The sequence below is a fragment of the Chenopodium quinoa genome, unplaced genomic scaffold, assembly GCF_001683475.1.
Source record: "Chenopodium quinoa cultivar QQ74 unplaced genomic scaffold, ASM168347v1, whole genome shotgun sequence".
Taxonomy (NCBI): Eukaryota; Viridiplantae; Streptophyta; class Magnoliopsida; order Caryophyllales; family Amaranthaceae; genus Chenopodium; species Chenopodium quinoa.
In genome coordinates this window covers 666,136-686,985 of record NW_018744633.1, presented here as the reverse complement: position 1 = coordinate 686,985, position 20,850 = coordinate 666,136, and the positions used below count along the sequence as shown (strand labels likewise).

Sequence of the window (20,850 nt, the reverse complement as noted above, 5' to 3'; positions counted from 1 at the left end):
AGGGCTTAATGCACAATTTGCTCAGTATATCACAATTTTGTGATAAAGGAAATTCTGTAAGTTTTACTTCTGACTCTTGCAACATCATCAACAACAAGTCAGGAAAGGTTGTTCTAGAAGGAACTAGAAGAGGGAACACTTATACAGTTGACCTCAACTTAATCCCAAGGAACAACCTTACATGTTTGAGTGTTGTTGAAGATGATCCCCTGCTATGGCATAAACGTTTTGGACATGCTAGCTTTTCATTACTGGACAAGCTAAGGTCAAGGAACTTGGTTGTGGGACTTCCTATTATCAAGTTCCTACAGAACAAAGTTTGTGATGCATGTGTGAAAGGCAAGCATGTTCGCTCATCTTTTAAATTGAAGAAAATGGTGAGCACTACAAAGCCTTTGGAATTAATCCATATAGATTTGTGTGGTCCCATGAGAATTCAAAGCAGGAGTGGCAAGAAATATGTTTTGGTTATTGTTGATGATTATTCTAGATTCACTTGGGTTATTTTTCTTGCTAGTAAAGATGAAACTTTTAATGAGTTTGTTGCTTTTGCCAAGAAAATACAGAAAATCAGTGGTCACTCCATAGTCCATCTCAAATCAGATCACGGAACTGAATTTGAGAACTCAAGATTCGATGAGTTTTGCAGGGAAAATGGCATGAATCATAACTTCTCAGCTCCAAGGACTCCCCAACAGAATGGAGTTGTAGAAAGGAAGAATCGAACCCTTGAGGAAATGGCTAGAACGATGCTGATTGCAAGTGGATTGCCAAGGAACTTCTGGGCTGAAGCCGTGAATACAGCATGTTACATCCTTAACAGGGTAACAATCAGAAGTATCATCAACAAGACTCCCTATGAACTATTCAGGGGAAGAAAGCCAAACATATCTCATCTTAGAGACTTTGGTTGTAAGTGCTTTGTACATAACAATGGTAAGAAAAACCTAGGGAAATTTGATGAAAGAAGTGAAGAGGCCATATTTCTAGGATATGCCTCTGATGGCAAAGCTTATAGAGTTTACAATAAAAGCTCAATGTGTGTTGAGGAAAGCATTCATATAATCTTTGATGAAGTTAACCAGTTTGTGAGTGTACAGGAACAAGAAGATGATAATGATTTTGAAATTGGATTGATAAGAGACAGGGATGAAGAAGAGACCCAAAAGCAAACCAAAGAAAAGCAGCCTACTCCAGAAGAGGATCATCAAGAAAATGGAGAGGTTCCTCAACCAGATGAACAGGTGAATGAGGAACAAGCAAAAGAAGTAGAAGGAACAGAAACAGAAGCTCCTCAAATTGGAGTTCCAGCAAGGGAATTCCAACCCAGGCCATACAGGTATCGAGGTTCCCATCCAACTGATCTAATTATCAGTGATATAGGAAAAGGAACTCAAACAAGATCACAGATGAGGAACTACTGCGCAATCCATGCATTTCTGTCCATTCTAGAACCAAGAAATCATCAAGAAGCCTTGGGAGATGATGATTGGATAGTGGCCATGCAAGAGGAACTCAATGAGTTCGAAAGGAACAAGGTCTGGCACTTGAGCTAAAGCCTAAGGAAAAGAAGGTAATTGGGCTCAAATGGGTGTTCAGGAACAAGCTTGATGAACATGGCACCATAGTAAGGAACAAGGCTAGATTGGTTGTGAAGGGCTACAACCAACAGGAAGGTATTGATTTCGATGAAACGTTTGCTCCTGTAGCTAGATTAGAAGCTATTAGAATCCTAGTGGCTTTTGCTTCTTTTATGGGTTTCAAACTCTATCAAATGGATGTGAAATGTGCTTTTCTAAATGGTTTCTTAAATGAGGAGGTGTTTGTTGAACAACCTCCAGGTTTCGAAAATCCTAAATTTCCAAATCATGTTTTTAAGCTTGATAAAGCTCTCTACGGGCTTAAACAAGCTCCAAGAGCCTGGTATGAAAGACTTTCAAAGTTCCTACTGAAAAATGATTTCAAAAGAGGAAAAGTAGACAAAACTCTTTTTCTTAATTCTCGAGGAACTGATTTGTTAGTTGTGCAGATCTATGTAGATGATATTATATTTGGTGCTACTAACAATGGTTTGTGCAAGTACTTTGCTGAGCTAATGGGTGGTGAATTTGAGATGAGCATGATGGGTGAATTGAATTTCTTCCTTGGACTTCAAATAAAGCAAACAGCTGAAGGAATAATGATTCACCAACAAAAGTATGTCAAGGAACTTCAAAAGAAGTACAACATGGAAAATGCCAAGACAAATCATACACCTATGGGAACAGCAACAAGACTTGATGAGGATCCACAAGGAACAAGTGTGGATCAAACCACTTACAGAGGTATGATTGCTTCATTGTTATATCTAATAGCCAGTAGGCCTGACATTTCCTTTAGTGTTGGATTGTGTGCTAGATTTCAGTCTAATCCTAAAGAATCACATCTAACGGCTGTTAAGAGAATTTTGAGATACCTCAAAGGAACAGATGACCTGTGTCTGTTCTATCCTAGAAGTGATGACTTTATGCTTAGAGGATTCACAGATGCTGACTATGCAGGTGACCTAGTCAATAGGAAAAGTACCTCAGGTATGGTTCAGTTCCTTGGCTCTTGTCTAGTTTCTTGGGGTTCCAAGAAACAAAATACTGTTGGATTGTCTACTGCAGAGGCTGAGTATGTAGCAGCAGCTGCTTGTTGCTCTCAAGTCCTCTGGATAAAACAACAATTACGTGACTTTGGTATTAAATTTAATTGCATTACTATCTACTGTGATAACACTAGTGCAATTTGCATATCTAAAGATCCAGTCCATCATTCAAGAGTTAAGCATATTCATATAAGGCATCATTTCCTTAAGGATAATGTTGAAAAGGGTTTGATTAAATTAGATTTCTGCCAAACTAACAATCAAATTGCAGATATATTAACAAAACCCTTAAATAGAGAAAGGCATGAGAAGATGAGAATGGAACTTGGGATGATTAAGTTATACTGAGAAAAATGCATCAAGTTCCCTCAGGTATGAAACTCAAACTGACGTGCTTAAACTATTGTATACTGTGCACAAGTGTTATATTTTTAATTACATAGTTAAGGCAAGTTGTGAGCAAGAGTAACATTTACTAAGGGCATGTAAATTTGAAAGTCATAGATATTAGAAATCCAAAATTGATTGCATGAGCCTTGTTGAATTGTTCCGTGTATCAAGTTGTATTTGCAAGTGGTTTATTAATTGAATTCAAAAGATAAAATTATTGTGTTTATCTGATCTTCAAAATTCCATTTTTTTTCTCTAAACACTAAATTCAGATGAATATATCAAAATTCATCATTATCTTTTGTTCAAAAAATTGCCCACATCCATTACTCTCTTGAAACACGGTTAGCGTTTCCATAAGCATTAAATAGGAGTGCCTAATCAACTAAACTCACCTCACCTCTCAAATGACACCTCACTTATTCACTCCCTCAAGTTACCTCCACCATAAAAACATGTCAGCCTCACCAAAATTTACACCACTCAAAAATTATCCTCCCTCTCATCACTCCGATCAAAATTTCTCACCAATGTCTGTCTCACCAAAAACCCAAACTAAAGCCGAAGAACACACAAACCCTATTCCAGAAATCACCATGGAAATTATCCCCGAAACTCAAAATCCTGAGCCTCAAAATCCTAAGCCTCAAAAGAAGGAATGTCCTACTGAGTCTAATTCTTCCCGAAAAAGAAAAATCGAGGACATGAAAGAAGAGGAGGAAAGCGTTTCGGAGATGGGTGTCAACTATCGAGACAAGCCTGCCTCTATGAAGAAACAGGAGAAAATCAGTGACCACTTCGTGACAGGTTTGGCACTTAATTTACCTTGGTGTAAATCTGTTAAGCTTTATGAATTGTTGGATTTGTTTGAAGCTCAAAATTGGGTGAATCTGTTGGGTGAGTGTTTTAATTGAAGTTTGTATGTTGATGCTATGAGAGATTTTTGCAAAAGCTTTAAGTACTCTTAAGGGTACTATTCACTGCTGTGTGTATGGGAAGGCTATTGAGTTTAATGCTATGTATCTGGCTGAACTGTGTGATGTGCCTAATACTGGATATGATATTTATTTCAGAAATAATGTGATAAGGAACCCGATTCCTGATGCTAATATTGATGAAATAGTGGAGTATTTAGGAGGAGACCCGGAGGAAACCTACATAAACCACAATGACCTAACCCCTCTTGACAAAATTCTGTTAAAGTTTGTGTTCAATGATGTAATCCCTCGTTCTCAAAAGAGAGACAGTGCTAACAAGCTTGACTCTATCCTAATCTATTGCCTAGCCAAAAAGATCCAAATAAACTTTCCCTCCATCATGATCCAACACCTTTCCCACTGTGTTCCTAAGGCATGGAAGGTGGGATATGGAAACCTACTCACCTATGTATTTGAAAGCTTCGGTATCTCCTTGACCAATGTTGAACCCCTGCCTCTCAAAAACACTAAGTACATACAGCCAATATTCCTTGAAAACCATAAGTTAAGGGTTGTAGATGGGTGCTTTGAAGCAGTACAGGAGGAAAAGGAGACTAGACCTAAGGAAGTGAGTGCTCCATCTGAGGGGGAAGATGAAAGGATTTCTGGTATAGTTGAGGGAGTTGTTCAGGAAATTCAGGAGCAAGAGGAGAAAGAGGAAAAGCAGGTTGAAGAGGTCGTTGAGACAGGAGGAAGGAAGAAAAGGAAAAACTTGAGGCTAATGAAGAAAAAGGAGACCTCTGCACCCATTTGCATTGACATGACTGGGGTGCAAGAGGAATTCCAGAGAGTCACAAGCTTCGGGCAAGCATGTATCTGCAGGTGCAGGTTTTGCATCTTTCAGTTCCCCACCTAATGTTCCCAGCGAAGATGCCAAGGAGATGAAGGAGATGCTCCAGAAATTGCTGAAGGAACAAGAGTAGTCCAAGGTGAAGATGGAGGAACTGAAGAAGAGTGTGCTCACTCTAGATGCTGCTGTGAAGGAACTGGTCAAGAGCTCAGAACAGGGGAGACAGTCCATTGTGAAGGACACAGTGTCTCAAATCAGCAAGAAGCTGGAGGATCTTGCTGTTGATGATGACCAGAGCATTGCTTCTTAACTTACCTTTCCTTGCAGCCTCTTTATGTTGATAAAACTTATGTTTATTTGCTTTTGGAAACAATTTATTTTGGTCTGTAATATTTTGGGCACTTTTTAATTGCTTTTGGTAAACTTGCAAGTTTGGTACATTGGCCGATGTTTTTAATCGGTTTTGGATGATGAATGTCTATGTTTCTTTTGCCTATATTCTTTGTGAATGTTTTTTCTCTATGCATGCTTCTTGTCTTAACACTAAACCACTAGATGGTGCTGTGTTATGGTATACTATATACTTGTGTGTTAGTTTTTGATAATGCCAAAAGGGGGAAAAGGATGCAATCTATCAAGGAAACTTAATCATTCTATGGTCTCTGTTCGAAATCTTCACAAGCTGCCAAATCTCTACAAGCAGGTATAATGTATATACAAGTTTTTTTTTTCAAGTTTTTCTGTTTTTCCTTGAGTTATTTATTTATGCATTGTTTTTATTTTCTTAACTTAGTTTCTATTCTGCATTGTATCTTACTTTTGCATTTTCTTTCTTTGGGAATAAAATGGTTTATCTCTGTTTCCTTGTAAGTAAGTTTGGTTTGTTTGTCATCATCAAAAAGGGGGAATATTGTTGGACTTAATGATTTTGATGATGACACGACCTCACTTACTTACAAACTAATAAAAGCTTGATTGTTTAAGTGTGTACTCAGTTACGAAGACTAGGAGAATGAAGTGTCTTGTAAAAATACCATGAGGAACAAGAAGGCCAGAAGCAGAGCTAGCCATAGAGAAGAGCTCCCTCACAGGAACTGGCGCTTCAGAAATGAAGACTGGAGAAGAGAAGTTCCTTCCAAGGAACAGAAGCCTCGGAGTAGAAGCTTCATAAGAGAAACATGAAGACTAAATATTTTATATATCTTAGGATTTACGTAAGTATAAGAAAGTTAGTTACACTCAAAAAATCAGTATGGAATTGGTCTTAGGATAAAATATTGTGCATGCTAGTTTTTAGGAAAACTGTTGCAATTTAAATTTTATCTTTTTCTTAAATTAAAAAGATTTTATTTTCTTTTTCTGATTTTCGGAAAATGTTTTTGACAAAATAAAATCCCCACGTTTTCTCTAAACTTGCGGCCTACTCTCCCATGTTCTTCTTCTAGACATGGTCTTGCACATTGAGGTGTTCATGGTCCCTTAATTTTAGGGACATGATCTTCTTAGTGGGTATGAGAAATGGCGTAATGGATTTGCTGCACAAATAAGTTTTTCCTAAACAAATTTTGGTCTATAAATAGTTGTTGATTTCAGATGGAAAAACTGACCCTTTTCTCACATAAGTTTTCATCTTTTATTCGAGTTAAGAGTCCAATTCCATACAAGTCTGTAAGAGTGTTTTAAATGTTCTTATACTAGAGTTTTGTTTTTCTTTCAAGTTGTAATTGGGAATGGGGAAGTTCGAGTGAACGTTTGTGTATGAGAAAGAGAAGAGAGAGAGAGAAGAGAAAGAGAAGAGAGAACAGAGAAGTGAGAAGAGAGAAAGAGAAGAGAAGAGTAACAAGTTGGGTGACTTGTTCCTCAGGGTCTCAAGTTCGTAGAGGAACTTGAGTTTGAGTCGTTAGCTTGTAATAGGATCATTTGCCCTATTATAGTGAAGATTCTTTTCCCAAAATCCCAAGTGGTCGTGGTTTTTCTCCTTGTTAGGGCCAAGGAGTTTTCCACGTAAAATCTCTCTTGCATTCTTTAGTTCCTTTAGTTAATCTCTACGTTCCTTTAGCTAACTTAAATTTAATTCCGCAAAAAGTTTGGCTAAATTCTCATACTACAATTCAACCCCCCCTTCTTGTAGTATTCATTAAAACAACAATTGGTATCAGATCCTAACTTCTAGGAAAATCAAGAAACCCTGAAGAAGAAAGGTCTTGGAGAAAATGAATACTCATGAGAACCTCGAGGAAGGATACTCAACACAGAGGCCTCCTATGTTCAACGACAAGTTCTATACTTACTGGAAGAACCGCATGGAGATCTTTATCAAGGCAGAGAACTACCAAGTCTGGAGGGTCATCGAGGTTGGTGATTTCGAAGTCACCAAAACTAATGCTCAGAATGAGGTAATCCCTAAGCCTATGTCTGAATATGAAAAAGAGGATTTTGATAAAATGGAAATAAATGCTATGGCTGTGAAATTGCTCCACTGTGGACTTGGACCTCACGAACACAATCGTGTTATGGGGTGCAAGAACGCTAAGGAAATCTGGGATTTGCTGCAGATTACTCATGAAGGAACTAATGAGGTTAAACGCTCAAAAATCGATCTACTTATGTCCAAGTATGAAAGATTTGAAATGCAGCCTAAGGAAACCATTCAAGAGATGCTAACCCGTTTTACTAACATCATAAATGAGTTGGTTTCCCTTAGTAGACAGATTCCTACAGATGAGCAGGTTAGGAAGGTTCTTAGAAGTCTTCCACAAGATGAGAGGTGGAGAGCTAAGGTGACAGCCCTTCAGGAAACGAAGGACTTTACCAAGTTCAATATTGAACAACTAGCAGGTTCTCTCATGACTCATGAGCTACACCTTGGAGTCAACAATGAACCCATGAGGAAGAAGGGATTGACTCTTAAGGCTGATGAGGAGGAAGACTCAGAAGTGGACGAGGATGAGGCTGCCCTAATTGTGCGAAGATTCAAAAAGATGTTCAAGAAAGGCCGAACCTCAAGGAACTTCGGGAAAAAGACCTCAAATCCAAAACCAGACTACAGCTGCCACAAGTGTGGATCCCCAGATCACTTTATCAGAGACTGTCCCCTTTGGGAAAATGATAAAGGAAAAGGAAAGGCTAAGGAACAGGGAAGAGAAAAATTCAGCAAAGCAAACTATCAGAAGTCAGACATGAGGAAGGCCATGATAGCAGCCTGGGGAGACTCAGAGAGTGAAGAAGAAGATGATGACCAGCTAGAAGAGGAGACAACCAATCTCTGTTTAATGGCCAAATCAGATGATGAAAAGGCTTACCTTGAGGAACTCCAGAAAGAGGTATTTCTTGATCTTAAAACACTTAATACTCTCTTTAAGGATGTCTTGATAGATATTTGTCTAGAAGAAGAAGAATTCTTTAGAGATACATGTGTAAAATTGAATAAATGTGAAAAAGCTCTTAAGGTTCGCAAAGAACATGGTGCTTGGTTGGAAACAGCCTATGCCAAGTCTCAAAGCAAACTAAGAGAACTTGATTTTAAATACAAACACATAACTGAGATAGCTGATAAAATTAAGAATGAAAGTATTCTTCTGAATGTTGAATTAACTCAGTATAAGCTCATGAATTCTGATATCAGTTCTAGCAGTTCCTCAAGCGATCAATTGCTTAAATTCAATGTTGATTTTGAAAATTTGAAAACTGAGCTTTCTACTTTAAAAACCCAAAAGGATCAACTTGAATCGGAACTGAATGCTAGAAAGGATAGAAGTATTGACCCAAAAGTCATACCTAAGTGGATAGCTGAAGCTCAAGGAAAAAGAACTGAAGGTCTTGGTTATATGACCAAGAAAGGTAAGCAAAAGAAATATGTTGAGCTTCCTAGCATGAAGGTATGCACTTTTTCTGGTAAGACTGGACATCTCTATGGACAGTGTAGGATAAGAGAAGAAGTTGATAAAAGAAATGTAAAACAAGTGTGGGTCAAGAAAACTGATATTGCATCCACGTCTAAGGAACCAAAGGAAACCTGGGTTCCTGATCCTAATGCTTAGTTTTCTTGCAGGTCCTAGTGGGGGGAACAACTCGTGGTATCTCGACAGCGGTTGTTCAAAGCATATGACAGGTGATAAATCAAAATTCCTCTCACTAGAAGACTACCCTGGAGGAACACTAACCTTTGGGGATAATAAGAAGGGCGAGATCATTGGAAAAGGAAAATTGGTAGATCAAAATCTCATTCCATTGATAATGTGTTCCCGGTCGAGGGCTTAATGCACAATTTGCTCTGTATATCACAATTTTATGATAAAGGAAATTCTGTAAGTTTTACTTCTGACTCTTGCAACATCATCAACAACAAGTCAGGAAAGGTTGTTCTAGAAGGAACTAGAAGAGGGAACACTTATACAGTTGACCTCAACTTAATCCCAAGGAACAACCTTACATGTTTGAGTGTTGTTGAAGATGATCCCCTACTATGGCATAAACGTTTTGGACATGCTAGCTTTTCATTACTGGACAAGCTAAGGTCAAGGAACTTGGTTGTGGGACTTCCTATTATCAAGTTCCTACAGAACAAAGTTTGTGATGCATGTGTGAAAGGCAAGCATGTTCGCTCATCTTTTAAATTGAAGAAAATGGTGAGCACTACAAAGCCTTTGGAATTAATCCATATAGATTTGTGTGGTCCCATGAGAATTCAAAGCAGGAGTGGCAAGAAATATGTTTTGGTTATTGTTGATGATTATTCTAGATTCACTTGGGTTATTTTTCTTGCTAGTAAAGATGAAACTTTTAATGAGTTTGTTGCTTTTGCCAAGAAAATACAGAAAATCAGTGGTCACTCCATAGTCCATCTCAGATCAGATCACGGAACTGAATTTGAGAACTCAAGATTCGATGAGTTTAGCAGGGAAAATGGCATGAATCATAACTTCTCAGCTCCAAGGACTCCCCAACAGAATGGAGTTGTAGAAAGGAAGAATCGAACCCTTGAGGAAATGGCTAGAACGATGCTGATTGCAAGTGGATTGCCAAGGAACTTCTGGGCTGAAGCCGTGAATACAGCATGTTACATCCTTAACAGGGTAACAATCAGAAGTATCATCAACAAGACTCCCTATGAACTATTCAGGGGAAGAAAGCCAAACATATCTCATCTTAGAGCCTTTGGTTGTAAGTGCTTTGTACATAACAATGGTAAGAAAAACCTAGGGAAATTTGATGAAAGAAGTGAAGAGGCCATATTTCTAGGATATGCCTCTGATGGCAAAGCTTATAGAGTTTACAATAAAAGCTCAATGTGTGTTGAGGAAAGCATTCATATAATCTTTGATGAAGTTAACCAGTTTGTGAGTGTACAGGAACAAGAAGATGATAATGATTTTGAAATTGGATTGATAAGAGACAGGGATGAAGAAGAGACCCAAAAGCAAACCAAAGAAAAGCAGCCTACTCCAGAAGAGGATCATCAAGAAAATGGAGAGGTTCCTCAACCAGATGAACAGGTGAATGAGGAACAAGCAAAAGAAGTAGAAGGAACAGAAACAAAAGCTCCTCAAATTGGAGTTCCAGCAAGGGAATTCCAACCCAGGCCATACAGGTATCGAGGTTCCCATCCAACTGATCTAATTATCAGTGATATAGGAAAAGGAACTCAAACAAGATCACAGATGAGGAACTACTGCGCAATCCATGCATTTCTGTCCATTCTAGAACCAAGAAATCATCAAGAAGCCTTGGGAGACAATGATTGGATAGTGGCCATGCAAGAGGAACTCAATGAGTTCGAAAGGAACAAGGTCTGGCACTTGAGCCAAAGCCTAAGGAAAAGAAGGTAATTGGGCTCAAATGGGTGTTCAGGAACAAGCTTGATGAACATGGCACCATAGTAAGGAACAAGGCTAGATTGGTTGTGAAGGGCTACAACCAACAGGAAGGTATTGATTTCGATGAAACGTTTGCTCCTGTAGCTAGATTAGAAGCTATTAGAATCCTAGTGGCTTTTGCTTCTTTTATGGGTTTCAAACTCTATCAAATGGATGTGAAATGTGCTTTTCTAAATGGTTTCTTAAATGAGGAGGTGTTTGTTGAACAACCTCCAGGTTTCGAAAATCCTAAATTTCCAAATCATGTTTTTAAGCTTGATAAAGCTCTCTACGGGCTTAAACAAGCTCCAAGAGCCTGGTATGAAAGGCTTTCAAAGTTCCTACTGAAAAATGATTTCAAAAGAGGAAAAGTAGACAAAACTCTTTTTCTTAATTCTCGAGGAACTGATTTGTTAGTTGTGCAGATCTATGTAGATGATATTATATTTGGTGCTACTAACAATGGTTTGTGCAAGTACTTTGCTGAGCTAATGGGTGGTGAATTTGAGATGAGCATGATGGGTGAATTGAATTTCTTCCTTGGACTTCAAATAAAGCAAACAGCTGAAGGAAAAATGATTCACCAACAAAAGTATGTCAAGGAACTTCTGAAGAAGTACAACATGGAAAATGCCAAGACAAATCATACACCTATGGGAACAGCAACAAGACTTGATGAGGATCCACAAGGAACAAGTGTGGATCAAACCACTTACAGAGGTATGATTGCTTCATTGTTATATCTAATAGCCAGTAGGCCTGACATTTCCTTTAGTGTTGGATTGTGTGCTAGATTTCAGTCTAATCCTAAAGAATCACATCTAACGGCTGTTAAGAGAATTTTGAGATACCTCAAAGGAACAGATGACCTGTGTCTGTTCTATCCTAGAAGTGATGACTTTATGCTTAGAGGATTCACAGATGCTGACTATGCAGGTGACCTAGTCAATAGGAAAAGCACCTCAGGTATGGTTCAGTTCCTTGGCTCTTGTCTAGTTTCTTGGGGTTCCAAGAAACAAAATACTGTTGGATTGTCTACTGCAGAGGCTGAGTATGTAGCAGCAGCTGCTTGTTGCTCTCAAGTCCTCTGGATAAAACAACAATTACGTGACTTTGGTATTAAATTTAATTGCATTACTATCTACTGTGATAACACTAGTGCAATTTGCATATCTAAAGATCCAGTCCATCATTCAAGAGTTAAGCATATTCATATAAGGCATCATTTCCTTAAGGATAATGTTGAAAAGGGTTTGATTAAATTAGATTTCTGCCAAACTAACAATCAAATTGCAGATATATTAACAAAACCCTTAAATAGAGAAAGGCATGAGAAGATGAGAATGGAACTTGGGATGATTAAGTTATACTGAGAAAAATGCATCAAGTTCCCTCAGGTATGAAACTCAAACTGACGTGCTTAAACTATTGTATACTGTGCACAAGTGTTATATGTTTAATTACATAGTTAAGGCAAGTTGTGAGCAAGAGTAACATTTACTAAGGGCATGTAAATTTGAAAGTCATAGATATTAGAAATCCAAAATTGATTGCATGAGCCTTGTTGAATTGTTCCGTGTATCAAGTTGTATTTGCAAGTGGTTTATTAATTGAATTCAAAAGATAAAATTATTGTGTTTATCTGATCTTCAAAATTCCATTATTTTTCTCTAAACACTAAATTCAGATGAATATATCAAAATTCATCATTATCTTTTGTTCAAAAAATTGCCCACATCCATTACTCTCTTGAAACACGGTTAGCGTTTCCATAAGCATTAAATAGGAGTGCCTAATCAACTAAACTCACCTCACCTCTCAAATGACACCTCACTTATTCACTCCCTCAAGTTACCTCCACAATAAAAACATGTCAGCCTCACCAAAATTTACACCACTCAAAAATTATCCTCCCTCTCATCACTCCGATCAAAATTTCTCACCAATGTCTGTCTCACCAAAAACCCAAACTAAAGCCGAAGAACACACAAACCCTATTCCAGAAATCACCATGGAAATTATCCCCGAAACTCAAAATCCTGAGCCTCAAAATCCTAAGCCTCAAAAGAAGGAATCTCCTACTGAGTCTAATTCTTCCCGAAAAAGAAAAATCGAGGACATGAAAGAAGAGGAGGAAAGCGTTTCGGAGATGGGTGTCAACTATCGAGACAAGCCTGCCTCTATGAAGAAACAGGAGAAAATCAGTGACCACTTCGTGACAGGTTTGGCACTTAATTTACCTTGGTGTAAATCTGTTAAGCTTTATGAATTGTTGGATTTGTTTGAAGCTCAAAATTGGGTGAATCTGTTGGGTGAGTGTTTTAATTGAAGTTTGTATGTTGATGCTATGAGAGATTTTTGCAAAAGCTTTAAGTACTCTTAAGGGTACTATTCACTGCTGTGTGTATGGGAAGGCTATTGAGTTTAATGCTATGTATCTGGCTGAACTGTGTGATGTGCCTAATACTGGATATGATATTTATTTCAGAAATAATGTGATAAGGAACCCGATTCCTGATGCTAATATTGATGAAATAGTGGAGTATTTAGGAGGAGACCCGGAGGAAACCTACATAAACCGCAATGACCTAACCCCTCTTGACAAAATTCTGTTAAAGTTTGTGTTCAATGATGTAATCCCTCGTTCTCAAAAGAGAGACAGTGCTAACAAGCTTGACTCTATCCTAATCTATTGCCTAGCCAAAAAGATCCAAATAAACTTTCCCTCCATCATGATCCAACACCTTTCCCACTGTGTTCCTAAGGGATGGAAGGTGGGATATGGAAACCTACTCACCTATGTATTTGAAAGCTTCGGTATCTCCTTGACCAATGTTGAACCCCTGCCTCTCAAAAACACCAAGTACATACAGCCAATATTCCTAGAAAACCATAAGTTAAGGGTTGTAGATGGGTGCTTTGAAGCAGTACAGGAGGAAAAGGAGACTAGACCTAAGGAAGTGAGTGCTCCATCTGAGGGGGAAGATGAAAGGATTGCTGGTATAGTTGAGGGAGTTGTTCAGGAAATTCAGGAGCAAGAGGAGAAAGAGGAAAAGCAGGTTGAAGAGGTCGTTGAGACAGGGGGAAGGAAGAAAAGGAAAAGCTTGAGGCTAATGAAGAAAAAGGAGACCTCTGCACCCATTTGCATTGACATGATTGGGGTGCAAGAGGAATTCCAGAGAGTCACAAGCTTCGGGCAAGCATTTATCTGCAGGTGCAGGTTTTGCAGCTTTCAGTTCCCCACCTAATGTTCCCAGTGAAGATGCCAAGGAGATGAAGGAGATGCTCCAGAAATTGCTGAAGGAACAAGAGTAGTCCAAGGTGAAGATGGAGGAACTGAAGAAGAGTGTGCTCACTCTAGATGCTGCTGTGAAGGAACTGGTCAAGAGCTCAGAACAGGGGAGACAGTCCATTGTGAAGGACACAGTGTCTCAAATCAGCAAGAAGCTGGAGGATCTTGCTGTTGATGATGACCAGAGCAATGCTTCTTAACTTACCTTTCCTTGCAGCCTCTTTATGTTGATAAAACTTATGTTTATTTGCTTTTGGAAACAATTTATTTTGGTCTGTAATATTTTGGGCACTTTTTAATTGCTTTTGGTAAACTTGCAAGTTTGGTACATTGGCCGATGTTTTTAATCGGTTTTGGATGATTAATGTCTATGTTTCTTTTGCCTATATTCTTTGTGAATGTTTTTTCTCTATGCATGCTTCTTATCTTAACACTAAACCACTAGATGGTGCTGTGTTATGGTATACTATATACTTGTGTGTTAGTTTTTGATAATGCCAAAAGGGGGAAAAGGATGCAATCTATCAAGGAAACTTAATCATTCTATGGTCTCTGTTCGAAATCTTCACAAGCTGCCAAATCTCTACAACCAGGTATAATGTATATACAAGTTTTTTTTTTCAAGTTTTTCAGTTTTTCCTTAAGTTATTTATTTATGCATTGTTTTTATTTTCTTAACTTAGTTTCTATTCTGCATTGTATCTTACTTTTGAATTTTCTTTCTTTGGGAATAAAATGGTTTATCTCTGTTTCCTTGTAAGTAAGTTTGGTTTGTTTGTCATCATCAAAAAGGGGGAATATTGTTGGCCTTAATGATTTTGATGATGACACAACCTCACTTACTTACAAACTAATAAGAGCTTGATTGTTTAAGTGTGTACTCAGTTACGAAGACTAGGAGAATGAAGTGTCTTGTAAAAATACCATGAGGAACAAGAAGGCCAGAAGCAGAGCTAGCCATAGAGAAGAGTTCCCTTACAGGAACTGGCGCTTCAGAAATGAAGACTAGAGAAGGGAAGTTCCTTCCAAGGAATAGAAGCCTCGGAGTAGAAGCTTCATAAGAGAAACATGAAGACTAAATATTTTATATATCTTAGGATTTACGTAAGTATAAGAAAGTTAGTTACACTCGAAAAATCAGTATGGAATTGGTCTTAGGATAAAATATTGTGCATGCTAGTTTTTAGGAAAACTGTTGCAATTTAAATTTTATCTTTTTCTTAAATTAAAAAGATTTTATTTTCTTTTTCTGATTTTCGGAAAATGTTTTTGACAAAATAAAATCCCCACGTTTTCTCTAAACTTGCGGCCTACTCTCCCATGTTCTTCTTCTAGACATGGTCTTGCACATTGAGGTGTTCATGGTCCCTTAATTTTAGGGACATGATCTTCTTAGTGGGTATGAGAAGTGGCGTAATGGATTTGCTGCACAAAGAAGTTTTTCCTAAACAAATTTTGGTCTATAAATAGTTGTTGATTTCAGATGGAAAAACTGACCCTTTTCTCACATAAGTTTTCATCTTTTATTCGAGTTAAGAGTCCAATTCCATACAAGTCTGTTAGAGTGTTTTAAATGTTCTTATACTAGAGTTTTGTTTTTCTTTCAAGTTGTAATTGGGAATGGGGAAGTTCGAGTGAACGTTTGTGTATGAGAAAGAGAAGAGAGAGAGAGAAGAGAAAGAGAAGAGAGAACAGAGAAGTGAGAAGAGAGAAAGAGAAGAGAAGAGTAACAAGTTGGGTGACTTGTTCCTCAGGGTCTCAAGTTCGTAGAGGAACTTGAGTTTGAGTCGTTAGCTTGTAATAGGATCATTTGCCCTATTATAGTGAAGATTCTTTTCCCAAAATCCCAAGTGGTCGTGGGTTTTCTCCTTGTTAGGGCCAAGGAGTTTTCCACGTAAAATCTCTCTTGCATTCTTTAGTTCCTTTAGTTAATCTCTTAGTTCCTTTAGCTAACTTAAGTTTAATTCCGCAAAAAGTTTGGCTAAATTCTCATACTACAATTCAACCTCCCCTTCTTGTAGTATTCATTAAAACAACAATTGGTATCAGAGCCTAACTTCTAGGAAAATCAAGAAACCCTGAAGAAGAAAGGTCTTGGAGAAAATGAATACTCATGAGAATCTCGAGGAAGGATACTCAACACAGAGGCCTCCTATGTTCAACGACAAGTTCTATACTTACTGGAAGAAACGCATGGAGATCTTTATCAAGGCAGAGAACTACCAAGTCTGGAGGGTCATCGAGGTTGGTGATTTCGAAGTCACCAAAACTAATGCTCAGAATGAGGTAATCCCTAAGCCTATGTCTGAATATGAAAAAGAGGATTTTGATAAAATGGAAATAAATGCTATGGCTGTGAAATTGCTCCACTGTGGACTTGGACTTCACGAACACAATCGTGTTATGGGGTGCAAGAACGCTAAGGAAATCTGGGATTTGCTGCAGATTACTCATGAAGGAACTAATGAGGTTAAACGCTCAAAAATCGATCTACTTATGTCCAAGTATGAAAGATTTGAAATGCAGCCTAAGGAAACCATTCAAGAGATGCTAACCCGTTTTACTAACATCATAAATGAGTTGGTTTCCCTTAGTAGACAGATTCCTACAGATGAGCAGGTTAGGAAGGTTCTTAGAAGTCTTCCACAAGATGAGATGTGGAGAGCTAAGGTGACAGCCCTTCAGGAAACGAAGGACTTTACCAAGTTCAATATTGAACAACTAGCAGGTTCTCTCATGACTCATGAGCTACACCTTGGAGTCAACAATGAACCCATGAGGAAGAAGGGATTGGCTCTTAAGGCTGATGAGGAGGAAGACTCAGAAGTGGACGAGGATGAGGCTGCCCTAATTGTGCGAAGATTCAAAAAGATGTTCAAGAAAGGCCGAACCTCAAGGAACTTCGGGAAAAAGACCTCAAATCCAAAACCAGACTACAGCTGCCACAAGTGTGGATCCCCAGATCACTTTATCAGAGACTGTCCCCTTTGGGAAAATGATAAAGGAAAAGGAAAGGCTAAGGAACAGGGAAGAGAAAAATTCAGCAAAGCAAACTATCAGAAGTCAGACATGAGGAAGGCCATGATAGCAGCCTGGGGAGACTCAGAGAGTGAAGAAGAAGATGATGACCAGCTAGAAGAGGAGACAGCCAATCTCTGTTTAATGGCCAAATCAGATGATGAAAAGGCTTACCTTGAGGAACTCCAGAAAGAGGTATTTCTTGATCTTAAAACACTTAATACTCTCTTTAAGGATGTCTTGATAGATATTTGTCTAGAAGAAGAAGAATTCTTTAGAGATACATGTGTAAAATTGAATAAATGTGAAAAAGCTCTTAAGGTTCGCAAAGAACATGGTGCTTGGTTGGAAACAGCCTATGCCAAGTCTCAAAGCAAACTAAGAGAACTTGATTTTAAATACAAACACATAACTGAGATAGCTGATAGAATTAAGAATGAAAGTATTCTTCTGAATGTTGAATTAACTCAGTATAAGCTCATGAATTCTGATATCAGTTCTAGCAGTTCCTCAAGCGATCAATTGCTTAAATTCAATGTTGATTTTGAAAATTTGAAAAATGAGCTTTCTACTTTAAAAACCCAAAAGGATCAACTTGAATCGGAACTGAATGCTAGAAAGGATAGAAGTATTGACCCAAAAGTCATACCTAAGTCGATAGCTGAAGCTCATGGAAAAAGAACTGAAGGTCTTGGTTATATGACCAAGAAAGGTAAGCAAAAGAAATATGTTGAGCTTCCTAGCATGAAGGTATGCACTTTTTCTGGTAAGACTGGACATCTCTATGGACAGTGTAGGATAAGAGAAGAAGTTGATAAAAGAAATGTAAAACAAGTGTGGGTCAAGAAAACTGATATTGCATCCACGTCTAAGGAACCCAAGGAAACCTGGGTTCCTGATCCTAATGCTTAGTTTTCTTGCAGGTCCTAGTGGGGGGAACAACTCGTGGTATCTCGACAGCGGTTGTTCAAAGCATATGACAGGTGATAAATCAAAATTCCTCTCACTAGAAGACTACCCTGGAGGAACAATAACCTTTGGGGATAATAAGAAGGGTGAGATCATTGGAAAAGGAAAAATTGGTAGATCAAAATCTCATTCCATTGATAATGTGTTCCTGGTCGAGGGCTTAATGCACAATTTGCTCAGTATATCACAATTTTGTGATAAAGGAAATTCTGTAAGTTTTACTTCTGACTCTTGCAACATCATCAACAACAAGTCAGGAAAGGTTGTTCTAGAAGGAACTAGAAGAGGGAACACTTATACAGTTGACCTCAACTTAATCCCAAGGAACAACCTTACATGTCTGAGTGTTGTTGAAGATGATCCCCTGCTATGGCATAAACGTTTTGGACATGCTAGCTTTTCATTACTGGACAAGCTAAGGTCAAGGAACTTGGTTGTGGGACTTCCTATTATCAAGTTCCTACAGAACAAAGTTTGTGATGCATGTGTGAAAGGCAAGCATGTTCGCTCATCTTTTAAATTGAAGAAAATGGTGAGCACTACAAAGCCTTTGGAATTAATCCATATGGATTTGTGTGGTCCCATGAGAATTCAAAGCAGGAGTGGCAAGAAATATGTTTTGGTTATTGTTGATGATTATTCTAGATTCACTTGGGTTATTTTTCTTGCTAGTAAAGATGAAACTTTTAATGAGTTTGTTGCTTTTGCCAAGAAAATACAGAAAATCAGTGGTCACTCCATAGTCCATCTCAGATCAGATCACGGAACTGAATTTGAGAACTCAAGATTCGATGAGTTTTGCAGGGAAAATGACATGAATCATAACTTCTCAGCTCCAAGGACTCCCCAACAGAATGTAGTTGTAGAAAGGAAGAATCGAACCCTTGAGGAAATGGCTAGAACGATGCTGATTGCAAGTGGATTGCCAAGGAACTTCTGGGCTGAAGTCGTGAATACAGCATGTTACATCCTTAACAGGGTAACAATCAGAAGTATCATCAACAAGACTCCTTATGAACTATTCAGGGGAAGAAAGCCAAACATATCTCATCTTAGAGCCTTTGGTTGTAAGTGCTTTGTACATAACAATGGTAAGAAAAACCTAGGGAAATTTGATGAAAGAAGTGAAGAGGCCATATTTCTAGGATATGCCTCTGATGGCAAAGCTTATAGAGTTTACAATAAAAGCTCAATGTGTGTTGAGGAAAGCATTCATATAATCTTTGATGAAGTTAACCAGTTTGTGAGTGTCCAGGAACAAGAAGATGATAATGATTTTGAAATTGGATTGATAAGAGACAGGGATGAAGAAGAGACCCAAAAGCAAACCAAAGAAAAGCAGCCTGCTCCAGAAGAGGATCATCAAGAAAATGGAGAGGTTCCTCAACCAGATGAACAGGTGAATGAGGAACAAGCAAAAGAAGCAGAAGGAACAGAAACAGAAGCTCCTCAAATTGGAGTTCCAGCAAGGGAATTCCAACCCAGGCCATACAAGTATCGAGGTTCCCATCCAACTGATCTAATTGTCAGTGATATAGGAAAAGGAACTCAAACAAGATCACAGATGAGGAACTACTGCGCATTCCATGCATTTCTGTCCATTCTAGAACCAAGAAATCATCAAGAAGCCTTGGGAGATGATGATTGGATAGTGGCCATGCAAGAGGAACTCAATGAGTTCGAAAGGAACAAGGTCTGGCACCTTGAGCCAAAGCCTAAGGAAAAGAAGGTAATTGGGCTCAAATGGGTGTTCAGGAACAAGCTTGATGAACATGGAACCATAGTAAGGAACAAGGCTAGATTGGTTGTGAAGGGCTACAACCAACAGGAAGGTATTGATTTCGATGAAACGTTTGCTCATGTAGCTAGATTAGAAGCTATTAGAATCCTAGTGGCTTTTGCTTCTTTTATGGGTTTCAAACTCTATCAAATGGATGTGAAATGTGCTTTTCTAAATGGTTTCTTAAATGAGGAGGTGTTTGTTGAACAACCTCCAGGTTTCGAAAATCCTAAATTTCCAAATCATGTTTTTAAGCTTGATAAAGCTCTCTACGGGCTTAAACAAGCTCCAAGAGCCTGGTATGAAAGGCTTTCAAAGTTCCTACTGAAAAATGATTTCAAAAGAGGAAAAGTAGACAAAACTCTTTTTCTTAATTCTCGAGGAACTGATTTGTTAGTTGTGCAGATCTATGTAGATGATATTATATTTGGTGCTACTAACAATGGTTTGTGCAAGTACTTTGCTGAGCTAATGGGTGGTGAATTTGAGATGAGCATGATGGGTGAATTGAATTTCTTCCTTGGACTTCAAATAAAGCAAACAGCTGAAGGAATAATGATTCACCAACAAAAGTATGTCAAGGAACTTCTGAAGAAGTACAACATGGAAAATGCCAAGACAAATCATACACCTATGGGAACAGCAACAAGACTTGATGAGGATCCACAAGGAACAAGTGTGGATCAAACCACTTACAGAGGTATGATTGCTTCATTGTTATATCTAATAGCCAGTAGGCCTGACATTTCCTTTAGTGTTGGATTGTGTGCTAGATTTCAGTCTAATCCTAAAGAATCACATCTAACGGCTGTTAAGAGAATTTTGAGATACCTCAAAGGAACAGATGACCTGTGTCTGTTCTATCCTAGAAGTGATGACTTTATACTTAGAGGATTCACAGATGCTGACTATGCAGGTGACCTAGTCAATAGGAAAAGCACCTCAGGTATGGTTCAGTTCCTTGGCTCTTGTCTAGTTTCTTGGGGTTCCAAGAAACAAAATACTGTTGGATTGTCTACTGCAGAGGCTGAGTATGTAGCAGCAGCTGCTTGTTGCTCTCAAGTCCTCTGGATAAAACAACAATTACGTGACTTTGGTATTAAATTTAATTGCATTACTATCTACTGTGATAACACTAGTGCAATTTGCA

At 38.3% G+C, this 20,850-nt stretch overlaps 1 protein-coding gene across 1 annotated transcript; it reads left to right on the top strand.

The window, feature by feature from the left end:
- The first annotated feature begins 16,036 nt into the window (after positions 1 to 16,036).
- Positions 16,037 to 17,863, top strand: LOC110701543. The gene has a single exon (XM_021879175.1). The coding sequence runs from the start codon at positions 16,037 to 16,039 to the stop codon at positions 17,861 to 17,863; it is 1,827 nt and encodes a 608-aa protein (XP_021734867.1).
- The last annotated feature ends 2,987 nt before the right edge of the window (positions 17,864 to 20,850 follow it).